Raw genomic sequence first — 14,099 nt, 5'->3', positions numbered from 1 at the left:
TTCTTGCAAAGCTAATGACTAAGTCCTTAAATCTAAAATATGCCCAAATGCATGCCTTTTTCAAGATGAACTACAAGATTACTCTATTATGTGAATGCTTTACATTGTCCAGGTGCTGCACTGTGCCCACACAGTTGAGTTCCGCCATTTCTGTTCCTTCAACATAGCGGTACAAACTAACGTTATGACAAAAATCTATTTCTTTGCAACTGGGATGTGAATCAATTTTTTCCCCTACCCTTATGTATACTCTAGACACACACTACTCACTATGAATTCTCAGGCAAAAATCTACTCCTTTACTCCTGTTCATCAATATATGAACAAAATGAATATGAATTTTCTTAGCCATTTTGTCAGCAAGTAAGGTTTTATTTTTGATAAAAGAAAAAATAGCCAGAGTGAACTGATAACGAGAAGAGGTGCACATGACTTCAATTTGAGGCAGAAAGCTAACGTCCAACACGCTGCCAATGCCTTTTACCAAAAAGCCTTCAAAACATCTCCACGTCATGGACTCTGATCATTGTTATATTTTCTACTTATTATACCCTATAAAAATTTATAAAATAAATAACATTAAAAAGCTTTTGTCAGCTGGATTTTGCACAGGGGGAGAACTTTTTGATGCCTACACCAAACAGATAAAATTATTCAGAAATTTGTTGTAGAAAACATAGTGGTTGTTTGTGTGCATGTGTATTGTGACGGTGATTTGCGGTGAGGTTGTCTAAAAACTTCCAGACTTTGCCTCAAGTGGAATAATTGATAATTTGATGACTGAAATGGGTCTAGGCTGCAGTTTATTCTTTATATTATTCAGTCCCTGATTTGTTTTAATACCTTTGACTGACACACTGTGAGTTGACAGCTGAACAGAATATCACTAAGCTGTATATGAGCAGATCAAATACTACAGAAAGAATGAATTTTGGAGTGTTTGCTGAGAATACCAGACAGGTTATCCATTATTAGGTAGTAAGTGATCACGGCTACATCTGCTTGGTTGCTTGCCTTTAGATAAAATTAAGGAACAGAGTTGCAGAGAGAAAGAGAAAGATGGGTAGAGATAAGGTGAAACTTAGAGAAAGAGAAAGAGAGAGACAGGCAGAGACAGAAATGTGTGGAGAAATCAAAGTGCCATTATGAAAAGCAAGTCTAAGTCTAAAATTAGATTCCTAATGAATGGCAGTCTCACAGATCAGTTGATGAATTTGCTGTTTAACATTAGCATAGTCTGAGTCAGTCTCCCTGCCATGGTGTGGATGGGACAAAGTTTGACAGTCTATTAATGTCTAAGTTTCTCTATGATTAGATTACATCCTCTATCTGTCTTTCAGTAACTGTGTTCTGTTCTGACTAAAATTAAAATAAATTTACCTCTTAAATGAACGACCGAATAAGTTCACAACGACTAGTTAAGCCAGGTCCTGAATACACATTACTGCTAAACATACTATTAAACAGTGGAGGTCGGGGGCCTGTTCAATAACACAGCACTAACCTTTGTGACTGATGATAGTGTTCTGTGTTCCCATAATAAGTCAAGTGCTGAGGGGACTGTTTTAAATTCCACTTGAGCAACACCAGATTTTGTTCTGTTTAATTGGATTACTCCACAGTAACAAACCATTTATGCCATCTGTGCAAAATAGCAAAGAGTTAATACACTGTCATGAATATACAATTAAGCAGTAAGTATCAAATAGGGGCATTTGTCAACCTTTTTGCTGCCTTTCATCAACCACAAAATGAAATGAAAACATGCTTCAGTATTTCACCAGCACTGCAACAGCATGTAGTATATTAGACCAACAATATGCAATGCATAGCTAATGAATTGGTCTAAAAAAATCAAGTTTTTATTAATCTCTGTGCAGCATGACACTTCTGTTACCTTAACTCCTGACCCCACTGGAAACAAAAGGTAGCACTATTCTCAGTGATATTGATTTGCTTCACTGCTTCTTTCTCCATTTACTAATAATTACCAATGCAGAATCTCCAATTACTTGGCTCCAACAAACATTTACAGCAGTCTGAAATCCACACACTCATTATGCAGATGACAGAGAGAGAGAAACAGAAAAAACAAAAACCAAACCTGCTCAGAGCGACTCCAATTAAAATTCTTTAGCTATGCCAACATAGATCCAATTAGAGACTTATGATAGAGCCTTATGACAATACATACCTCCTTTAGCTGCTGGAGTTTCTAATCAATTGTGAGAGACCAGCCATTGTGAATATGTTTGACTGAACTAACTGAAATGCTAAAATAGAGATTACAGTCAAGACTTCTCTTTTAAAGTGGAAACAAACAACTTTTCAACTCCCCCAGCGTTTCCAAGAGGTATTACTGTTGGTGCCGCTGTCACAGACTAGATTAGACTAGACTAGATTCCTTTCCGTTTTCCTCAGCAACTACCAACAACACAGAACACTAATGCTAGCAGTCAGATGTATGGTTCTTTTGTTCCATATACAAACACAGACGTTTGTTAGGAAACACAGAGCTTGTTTCTGGCTGGTCCTGGTATCCTTGTAGCTCCTGGTTTGTTTTCTGGCTGCTAGCGGTAGCGTTAGCCATGTTGCTAACACTGGCTGGAGCTCTCTCTATTGAGTGAATGCCCATCTGAGGTTCACTCTTGTTTTAGTAACCGTTTGTTCCACCATTCACCATTTCCTACCTGGGGAAGCTACCGATAGCTACTGGAGAAAGCAACAACCAAGAATAGAAATAGGAGCTACCCTGCTCCTGTTTCAGTTGCACAATGACAGATGCACTTCCTTTGTGCCGTAATCGAGAGTTCATTTGGCAGAAAGAATTGTGAAAGTGAGGCTTATAGGGAACCAATCTAAATGCTGATGTCTGGTGTTATTACTCTAGACCCATTACAATGAGCAATCAACATTTACTTCATAATAAGCTAAAGCACAAAACTCGTCCATTGCCCCTATAATTTGGAGAATTTCCTTGACTGATGACTGGAAACACTGACAATGTAATTACAAACATTTCTTAGACTATCTGTTAGAGTAACGAAATGTATGTGCTTCATAAGAGAAGCTGACAACATCTTTTACATTGCTTAAGTAATGGTATAACAAGTATAAGTTTAAAGGTAGCATGAGGTCACTCATATCACATTCAACATATAGTGGACAGCAATGTAAGCCAGCTTTACTGTCCCTAACTCTGAAATCACGTTTCTCAGGAATGAAATTCATGCTTTGCCTAATTGAATGGTCTACTTGTGTAAACTCGAGATATAGCACTAACATTGAATTTCATTAAAGGACAAGAAAATACCCTCTACAAGAGCTGAAATCCCTCTGGATTATTTTAATTCACTGAAGGGCATTGCTAAGATAACCATGCGTCAACACTTCTGATTTATTATTCCCTTAGGATCAAAGTAATGTTTACCTTTGGTCCCTCCAGCCTCAACCCATGCTCACATAAAGATTTTGCATTGAAGATAATGCCATCAACCACTCAGTCTTGAGGGAGTATCTCCCATGATGCCAATTCAGTCTCACTTAAACAACTAGGACATTCAAAAACAGATATCTATGTGGATATTTTGATCAACTGAACATGTCACTGCCTGACATCTTCACGCTGGGATGAAACAGAGCTAAATTCAGGGATATATGATTATACCTACTGCAAAGATAGAGTATACATACAGAAAATTTCCCAGAAGCTTTCTAAAGGTTGAGGTGTTTTTCATGCTCAGCATACCAAAAAGTGTACCACCCCTGTGCCTCCACTCTTCACCATCACTCAGGCTTCAAACCCTGATGTCAGCAAGTTTTGTCTATAACCTGCTGACATGAAACGCATACCAAGGCTTGCTGGTATATAACTTGGCTCAACTGAGGAGGCAGAGATGAAATTACGAAATGCTGTCAGAGTAGCACAACTAATTATCATGAAACACAAGGAGATGCTAACTGATTGATTAAGGATTTTAATTGAAGGGGCTCTGAGGAATCGTTTCAGCTCTCTGTGATGAAAGACTGGAAGTGCTGGCAGATGATTTGGAGCAGAAAAGGCTGTACACTGTTCAAGAAAATAGCTGGTAAAAAGAAATGTACTCTGCAATAGTTGTCAAAGATGCAGCTTAATCATCTACACAAAAAGACTATACATTTCCACCATGTTTTTTCAGATAGACTATTGAAAATCAGCGCATATGCACACTCTTAAGTAGTCTGTAAAAACTCCCACCACCAGTATTCACAGTCATATAATGAATACACTTGTAAATAGCAAGTGGACAAATTACGACATAATGCGCAGCTAAAATTGTAAGCTATTTTCAAGCCAAACTGTCAGTGATGTAGAAAATAAAAAAAAAGAGTCCCCCAGTACAGTAGACATGTTCTGCTGAAAAAATCATTTTTCAAGTAACATCCCTTTAAAATTGCCCAAAAGATAACCTGTTATTGCCTCTCCAGTCACTGTCTGTCAAGTTTCATTTTGAGGGTTATATATTTCTCGCAACACAAAAACACTCCTCTGTGATTTTCCTGTAGAATTATTGCAATTATGTGGATGCTCACAGCTGGGAATGAGTAAAAGCTCCATTTTCCACCCCAAATCATTTTCCCTATCCCCTATAATTGTAGTGATTATAAGAATATTAGGAAGATGCTTTAAAACCTAGCATAGCATCTATTTCCCTCGAAGGATTTACCTTGAAAAAGCATTTCCATTTAGGCTTTAATTCACCAGGGCACTAAATCACTTAAGCGCTAATTGAAATGTATTAGAAATAGAATCGCTCAATTTTTAGAAAGTACAATGGATTGACTTTTCTGACAAATGATGACCGTAAATGTAATCCATTTGCAAATGGTTTACAGTGTGCAAATCTGACTTTTGCTGATTCTGATTCTATATTATGTATTGTGTTCCTACATAGTTACAACATGATGCTTTACTTTGGCACCATCCTAGAATGTGTTATGTACAGCAGGAAGCCAGAAAAAAATGAAGTGCCTTACCTTCCAACATAAGTTAGCACTTTAACACATGCGTCTGACTGGATAACCAAGGCTAAACTGTAAATCTATAAAGACCATTTGATTTATCTCATGAGTAGTGTCTTTTTACCGTGAATTTATTTACCATGGATGTGTTTCACAAAAATGTACACATATCAGAGATCATTTCTCGTCACTTTCAGATGAGTGCTTATTACAGCAAGCCTTGATATTAAAATTGACTACAGGGTTGTTTTGGATAACACATACTTTTATAAATAGCTTTGCAACTTTGTAAATTTTCCATCAAAAAGAGATTAGACTCCTTTCAGCAACAAGCTGAATGACAATTTAAGTCATGACAGGCTTTTACTTTCAATTGGATACCGTGGAGGAGGTTAACTGGAGGTCTTAAAGGAGGCAGTTGCTATGAAATTCTTCTTAGCCATTGCTCTAGCATGTCACCTTGCCGGCTGATTTCCATCTGTACTAAAGCACATCTATTACAAATGGATGCCAGAGTAATGAATCTGATGAATACTTTAGTATAGCTAGCTTTCCTTGGGCAACAGGAGATAGATCCTAATATGAGTAACATGCCTGCTTTCTACTGGTAAAGAGGAAAGGTCAGATTTTTTTGACATAAGACAGTATGCGTTTCTCACCATTAGTAATATCTGTGCATGAATAGCTCGAACTGGGAACCCCTCTCCAACAACAACCCCACCCTGATGCCCACGGTTTTGCATCATGATAGTGTCTATTCACTGCCCAACAAATGAGGTCAAATGACATGCCTCACACTTAATCCTGAGGTGTGGAGACCATAATGAGCATAAGGACTGTGAAAGAGAGCAACATTGTGCTGACAGCAACTCTGATCGCATTAAACATGTGGTGCAGCAAACAGGCGAGAGGACTTTGGCGTTTAATTAACAGTGACAGACTCAGGTGTGCCCCCAGATGTGTCATAAGAGGTAAACCAGGTTTTCCCCTAAATGAGTGCATGAAACTGCAGATATCTGGCAGCTAACTGATGTGTTTACAGCCCACTATATCTGCTTCATCTCCGACCAAGCTGTTGGAGATGAAGTAGCCTTGCATATACTTTTCAACAGAACTGGCTGTGGCCTAATTAAAAAAGTGCTGAAATGCAGAAAGTGGAGAGGGTGGCTTCTTGGCCATGGTTATGGTCTGTGCTAAGGAGATAGTCAACAATTCCTCCTTTAAATTCTATCCCATGGAGTTTGAACAGTCACTTAATATTCCTCTTTTCTGTCTTACCAACATCTGTGCTGGGTTAGGGGCACCAAGCCATTTAAACTAGATGTTGTCTCTGGCACAAGTGCTTATAGTAAATGTCAAGACCTTTCAGAGCCATAATAATGACACAATTGAGGAAAATGATACATGGCACCGTTTTCGTCCTGGATAAGGCTAGAAAACACAGCTCCAGTACAATCGTGTACAGCCAGAAAAGATTTTCATCAACTGGTTTGTTGACATGAGGCAATGATTTTAGATTTATACGAATACCAGACTTTCAAACTAGTGACAGGTCAATTTTGAACCATTAGGGAGACTAAGGCTTGTGGTGCAGACCTTATTTTGTGGCTGAGGGCCAACTGTCAAACTAAATAACAAAAATAAGCTTGGACCGTTGTCTTATTCTTGCTGTATACAGCCTTGCTCCTATTTGTTTGTACTGTTCTTATTTTCTGCCTATGTACAATATAAAATGTACCTTTAGCCTAGTTCTCACCATATCATACATATTTCACTGGGAAAATAGAAAATACAGCTGTTGATGGACAAAGCACAGTGTACCAAGACAAAAAGCTTAAACATACTTTAAGAATAGTACTGAAGACTGTAATTGTATATGGTAGCAACCTGTACTTTGTCAGATTTCAGTGTGCTCAGACTAAATTTACAGACACTAGCTCCTTCCTGTTGATTACAGCTGCTTATTCATGTGCAAGAAGCTGCCACTGATATCATGTGTTTCCTGACAGCATAGGGAACTGTCTTTTTTTCTTTCTGTTCCCCTTAAATTCATAGCCAGATGAGTCATTTACCGGCAAGAGTCAAGGTTTATTCAACTGAATCCAGATGATATGAAACCTGTTTGGGGATGGAGAAAAAACGGATGTGTAGCTCCTCGAAACAATGTGCTCCCTATGGAAGCTCACAGATGTCCAGTATTTAAAAAAAGGCAGCATATGTGCATAACTTGAACATGCCTGTGAAGGACGCTTTAAAGCAGCAACACAACTCGCAACATTTCAAATACAAGGGCCTATTGTTAGGGGCTGAAAATGGCTGTTCATTCAGGTAATCAAACAAGATTAAAAGGGTGATGATACACATGTGCACCGTTCCTCATCGTCAAGAAGCTCAAATCATCTAATTGATGTGGACCCGCTGTCCAACATGAATCAGGGCAGCAGTAATGCAGCGCTAAGAATTGAAGAGGTAGGGGAAATGAACATATGACAGCAAGACGCACCTCTCGGGAGCTACTCCATAATCCAACGGCAGTGACTAATTGCGTGCCTCTGGGTTTGTCAGTATTTGAGAATGCTCACATTTTTTAGCCAGCAACCAGCTTTAGGGCGCAGCAAAATTGCCCTCTAATAGTCAGGGGTTTTGAAAACAGAGAAACTCAACAAACAGGCAGTTTTTGCACTGAGTTCCTAAAAGAAATGGTTCAAGCTTTGATGCCAGGCTCTCAAGACCAATGACACAAGGCCTTTGTCATCACTTTGGTAATGACAGTGTTTTGCAATTAGATGAAAACCAGAAAAGCAAGTAGAGCAGTTTAAGAGGTTTATAATCTCTATGAGGTCAACAGGTGCAAGCAAAGCAAAGTGATAACTTGACATTGACAGAACTCACATGAGTGAAAAAAAAGCCAATGAATGGTCACAGCCAGTGCTGAATAACCCATAAATTAACTATAAGCGACAGGCAGTGAAAGCATCTTGAAAATGTTTTCCCTATCCATTTCCTAGATTTCTAGATGGCATTTACTGAGGCGATGACCCACTTGTGGAGAGTGTTGCCTTATTCAGGGGGTGGGTGGCAACTTGTTTATTGAGCTGATTCATAGCACAGGGATAATCTCTGGTCCAATAAACCATCAGGATTCAGGCAAAGCTTCTGCCACTGATCACAGCCAACCCAGATTGACACCAGGGAATTACACGCCCTCTCTAAAGAGACAGTCAAAGGTTTAAGTCTCTTTGACGGCATGGCTCTTGGGCATGGAGGGAACATGGTAAAAATAGAGAGTACACCTCAGATGTTGCCAAGGGCATCCCATGCTAACTCACCCAGAATTCAGAACTTTTCCCAATTCATGTCATGGATTTTCTCAAGAAAATTCATGTAAATAGGTCTGTTAAATTCATAAGACCCCGCAAAATTCTATAGCTCTGCTCCAAATACTTTTTTATCTATGAATTTTTAAAGTTTGGCTTTCGGAGGTAATTTTTTTATCATTTTTGCAATTCTTTGTGTGTGTGTTCCTAAGCCTCACCAATCATTTATTTTTAATTAGCTTGGGTTGAGAATTGTGCTGAACATCCAAGAAACCCTGAGGATAAATTGCAATGTGTATTCAAGTAAATAGTTGGTGAATGTTTTACAGTAATCAGATTAATAAAAAATAAATAAGTAACTAAGATAAATATTTTGTTCACACGCACGGAACAAAATGATGTCTAGTATGCAACAAACCAAGACACTACAAGCAGAAACTTTCAGAGGAGTTGAACTGAGGGCAACCAGGCTTGGTTGTAGATCTTGAGGATGTTTCACCTCTCATCCAAGAGACATCCTCACAGACATCTCACCTATGAAATAAAACCACTGAATGTGATACTATAGCCAGTAAAAAGTATTTTAACCCTGTGAGCCCGTACGTATCATATATGATACCCACATTTCTGGGACTCATTGCATCACCATCAAGCATAAACTTTGCATTTAACCCTTTTAGATGAACTCTTATGCTCGTATACTGACTCCTGGTGGACCCCCCTCACTTTTCCAAATGTTTTGACATGTGTGATACAAACAAAAAATATAATTAGAATTTATTTTTTTAATTATTTTTTTTTTACATTTTGTCACAGGGACAAATAAAGAGTTCATATTTGAAAAATTAGAATTTTCTGACCATTCTTTCATAGTTCAGGTCTCACAGGGTTAAAAATGGGCTATTTAAAAAATGTTAAATGATGAAGGAGTAATATAACATCATTAGCACTTTCCTGGAAAAAAAAGAAGTTAAATGTTAGATTAAAATAACCTTTCTTAGAAAAAATAAACAAAACAAATCAAAAGAAACAGTTTTTTCAGCTCCAATGCTTCATTTTGCAAGATCTGTGGCACTCAGTTTTTCATTAAGGATCAAATAACTTCTAGATGTGATAGAACTGTATTAATTCTACACAAAATCAAATTTGGCTTCAAGAAATTGAAAACTAGTGGAGATATTAATTTCAGAAAATTAAAGATTCTTTGCTTGAGTAAAAGATTATTGACTATAAATTTGATTGCTGTAAAACATTCAGCAACAACTATTTTCATGAATACATATTGCAATTTATCCTGTGTTCAGCACAAATTTCAACCCAATCCAGTAAAAAAATAAGCAATTGATGAGGCTTAAAATACACACACAGAGATTCACAAAAATTAAATTCAGTTCAGAGGACTTTAGTTCAGAGTATATAATAAACTCCAAATATTCATAACTAAAAAAGTATTTGGATAAGAGCTAGAGGATTTTGCAAGATCCCATGAATTTAATAGAGGTCTTCACATGATTTTTTTTTCAAGAAAATCCATTACATGATCTGGGAGGTCCTAGGTGAGTTGGTATGGAATGATGAGCACCAAAGCATCCTCATAATCAGACACCCTCCATACTCTCAATACAGCCACCGACAATGACCTTATGTCACAGCTACAATTCAGCTCTCCGATAATCAAATATTAGCTGACAATGACTGCACTCTGAGCTGAGTGGAACTTTAGACAGCTAGCTGCTCTGTATTCAGGTCCACACCCAGAATCTCTCAGAGTCAACATCCACAGAATTCATATTGAAATGGGGCAGGCCTGCCCCCCTCAGTCTTTCCTCAGAGCCATCAAAGCGGATATTTGATATTGGTAAAACAAGATATTATCAGAGTTCTCCAAAGAGTTTGCATATTTTTTTTCTTCTGTGTTTTGTGTACAACAAAGAGTTTGGAATTTTAGGAAACACTGAAATAGACCACACAGATTTGTGTACTTATCAAAACGATTTTAGACTGTCTAAAACGTATGCATTATGCAAATCATCTTTGGAAAGTACTAGATTATTTCAACTAGGATGCTTTTGGGAGGGGGATTATTTTTTTTTATAATGATGTTTTTGATTATATGCTTAAATAAAGAATATAACGTTGCCGTTACAAACTCCTCAGTGCACTGGTCCAACCCACGCCTATGCCAGTTAATTAAACCCTTAATGGGGCAGTATACCTGTGCACCTGGCATCGTAGCCTACGTGATGGATGGAGGATGGGGGAGACACTGCCATAACTCGATTGCTGATCAACAGCGACCACACATTCACTCTTCAGCCTCGTTTTGAATCTGCGACATCACATTGTGCATTCAGCAAAAACTGATGAACAGCACTCAAAATAGCACACTGGGCTCGTTTTTTATATTTACATATTCATATAGGCGATTAAGCCCCTTGCTTAGCACTCACGGCGTTTGCAACAGCGGGGATCAGCGAACATAATGTAATCAAATTACATAAGCGGCAGGCTGTGGTAGGCTAATTTGGTAATTCCGGCGATACCGTCCCATTGACGAGCAGCTATAAAACCCAAACAGACCCGACAAAATAACACATAATGTCTGTTGGCCGATGTACACAAAGGGAAAGTATCTTAGAAAACTTTGCAGCTAACAGCCGAGCTACACTTGTCGCAAGAGCAGCGTCCTGCGTAGTGGCCGCTGCACTGACCGACCCCCCGTTCCTCCCTGCTTCTCTCCCCCGCCCCCTGTCAGGCGAAAACAAGGACGGGATGGAGGGAAAATGACCTATTGTGTGTTTACCGCAGGCGCCGAATGTCAACCCTCACTTCAAAAGTAGTTAACACAAAGCTGTAAAACGATGAACTGGTGTTAAGGAGCGTGTGAGGTCGAGTGTTTAGCTTCGGAGAACTCCAACACAGAGTGAGAGTGTGAGCGGGAGAAAGTGAAGTTGAGTTAGCTTGTTTTACCTCAGTAGAGCCGTGTCGCCTTGTCTGCTGACCACACTTTCAACCGAGGAATAGTCCACAGTTTGTCCAGCGGGCAAACAGGACGGCAGAAAGCAGCACAGGCTGAGAATTATCGCAGTAAGCCACTGACCAGAGACACAAGCATCCTGCACCGCAATCATTATGTCCATCACAGCTGTGTTTGGTTGTCGCTTTTCCCAAGTCTTCTTGATGCCAAAAAACGGGGGGGTTAGCTTAAAAAAAACCTTGACGAGAACGTCGCTTTATTCCCACACTTTTCCTCCTCGGAGCCCCGTAATGAAATGGTCCGCTGTATAGTTTCCCAGGTTTGTTTTGCTGGATGTAGAGCCCACTACTGTGCGGAGAAGTGTACTCTCCAGTGGCTTGCACACCATCTAGTGAGGAAATGCGATGTAAAATGGGAGCAGACCTAGAAGCAGACAACCCCCAGGCTCTGATCCTGTTGCCATGCGGCCGTTTCCCGGGCAACCCGTTCCCAGTGGCTCGTGATGGAGCAGTAAAACCGGTAGGTATTGATACAACCCAGGAGCAATTAAAGATATCGACTGGAGAACCACCCCCTATTTATTCCCCGTAAGGAAATGAGCAATCTGAGCATTTGGTGAAAATGGAGCCCACCGATGGTGACGCAGGTATATCCCACAGGAAAACTCAGGAAAAGATTTTAGTCTGATACAGTAAAGATATCACAGACAACTAATATGCAAAGGAGTATCATTTTATTTCATCATTTATGCATGTAAAATGTGTAATTTCTATTTTAAAAATGTTAAAAATCCACAAAAGACAATAAAGACATTATTAAAAGTCCCTTTTGGGAGATCTTGGGGATATTTTATATTATTTCATTAAGGGAGGCAAGCTGCAAGAAGCGTGTGTGAGCTCTCTCTGTCTCTCTCTCTCTCTCACACACACACACACACACACACACACACACACACACACACACACACACACACACACACACACACACACACACACAAAGACACACAGGGGACTTACAAAGTTGGTTTTAGAGCAGTAGCCCCCTGCATTATGCTGCTCTAAGCCTTTTGACTTAGCCTACATAATACTTAACAGACTGTACAGCCGTAGCCATGGAAATGACATACATTTCTCTGGGGTGACATGTTGGCATGGTGCCACTGAATTATGGCAGATGACACGCAGTTTGTTATTAACATAACATCAGTAAAAATTTCAAGTAACAGCTGTTAATCCATACTGTAACCAGTCCCTATTGCTAAGTTTCATCCATGCAGCTGTTATTGTTTCAGTGTTTGTTGTTTTATTGCTGATGTTATTCTCCAGTTTGTGGTTTATATCCTATATATGAAGTATCCTGTTCTTTTCTTCTGAATCCTATATAACACTTTCCCTTACTGAATTGCTGTACCTTTTTTTTTTATTAATTTTCCCATGGGGATCAATACAGCTTCATGATATCTTATCTTAAAATCTTATCACACAGACCACAGAGCCCAGATTGCAGTCTGTGATGTTATCAAGATGCTCTGTCTGGAGCTGCTCCATTGAAATTAAAAGGGGCGAGTGACTGTGAACTCCTGAAAGGTTTGTCACAGGTTTTACACTGAAACAAGCTTTATACTGTTTCCTTGCCTTTTTTTTAAACCCAGGAAAGGGGCCTTGATCTTCCATAAAGCCATTCTGGTTTCTCTTTTCATTTTTGATTATTATCTGCCTGGGAGGATAAATTGTTTATTACAACAGTATGAGAGAGTAGGGGTTCGGACACATTTCTGTTTGCAGGCCTAGCTGTGACTGAGAGCCAGGAAACTGGTTTCCAGAGGTTACAGGGGACATTTCACCGTGTTGGAAATGAGTCAACAACCAATGTTCCATGACAAGCAGCATTAAAAGAGGGGGAGTGAAAAGTTCATCTTGTCACAAACGCAGTTCTAATTTGCATAACTGAAGCTCCCTCTACTGTTAATAGCTGTGATAATACCATCAATACAAATTCCTATACTGTGGGTCTGTGACAGGTGTTTTTGGGCTGAGACAGTCAGATATTTTCCATCCATCTCTTGTCACTCACAACGTTGATTTTTTTTTCTCTGAGCCCTTAAAATTACCTCAGAAAATGTACCTTCCCATGCATGAAAGCTATAATTACAATGACTCCATTTAGTGTTAGTGCAGTGTGCAGAGGGGGGAGAAGAGTGGCAGCCTCTAATATTCAACTCATAATAACCTCAGGAATTATGAACAAGATGAAAGAGATCAGGCATTGGACTATCACGACGTTTGAGGTGTTTTGAGTAATGGATACCTCAGACATTTCATAACTAGCTGTCTTTTTGAAACCAGAGTGAAATCAATGCATGCAATTTGCTTTAATAAGGAGTGAATGAAGTGACACATAAATAAATTGACCATTTTTCTCAGAACATGTTTCTCTGATAGATTTAAATATATACTACATCACACTGTTATCAGCATCTTTACATGTGAAGCATAAACCCAAGAAGAATGTACTTGTTTGTGTGTCTGTTTGAGTGGTTGTGGGGACTATCTGTAGTATTAAAATTGCAGTTATTGTCTTAATTATATGCTAACGTGGCAAAAAGAAAAAAACACTGAAGCATATGCTGCCTTATTTTGACTATTCTGAGTGAATGATGAGCCTGATCCAAAAAGCCTCAGCAGAGAACCTTTGTTACGTTTATTTTTTGCCACCTTATTGCATGTTGTCACACTATTTTCTGCAGGTATATTAGGCATTACACACAATACCAACCTCAGTTTATGGGCCTAATTTAATGTGAG

At 39.0% G+C, this 14,099-nt stretch overlaps 1 protein-coding gene across 2 annotated transcripts in view; it reads right to left on the bottom strand.

Moving 5' to 3' along the window:
• The window catches only part of negr1 (neuronal growth regulator 1), a 131,735-nt gene extending 120,060 nt beyond the window's left edge, over positions 1-11,675 (bottom strand). For both annotated transcript variants that reach the window (XM_041041005.1, XM_041041006.1), the window contains exon 1: positions 11,289-11,675. In XM_041041005.1, coding sequence (XP_040896939.1) covers positions 11,289-11,458 — 170 coding nt within the window. In that variant the 5' untranslated portion in view covers positions 11,459-11,675. The remainder of the gene's footprint in view (positions 1-11,288) is intronic.
• Between the last annotated feature and the right edge of the window lie 2,424 nt (positions 11,676-14,099).

This window comes from Toxotes jaculatrix, chromosome 6 (assembly GCF_017976425.1).
Source record: "Toxotes jaculatrix isolate fToxJac2 chromosome 6, fToxJac2.pri, whole genome shotgun sequence".
Lineage (NCBI taxonomy): Eukaryota > Metazoa > Chordata > Actinopteri > Toxotidae > Toxotes > Toxotes jaculatrix.
This window is presented reverse-complemented; position numbering and strand designations above follow the sequence as displayed.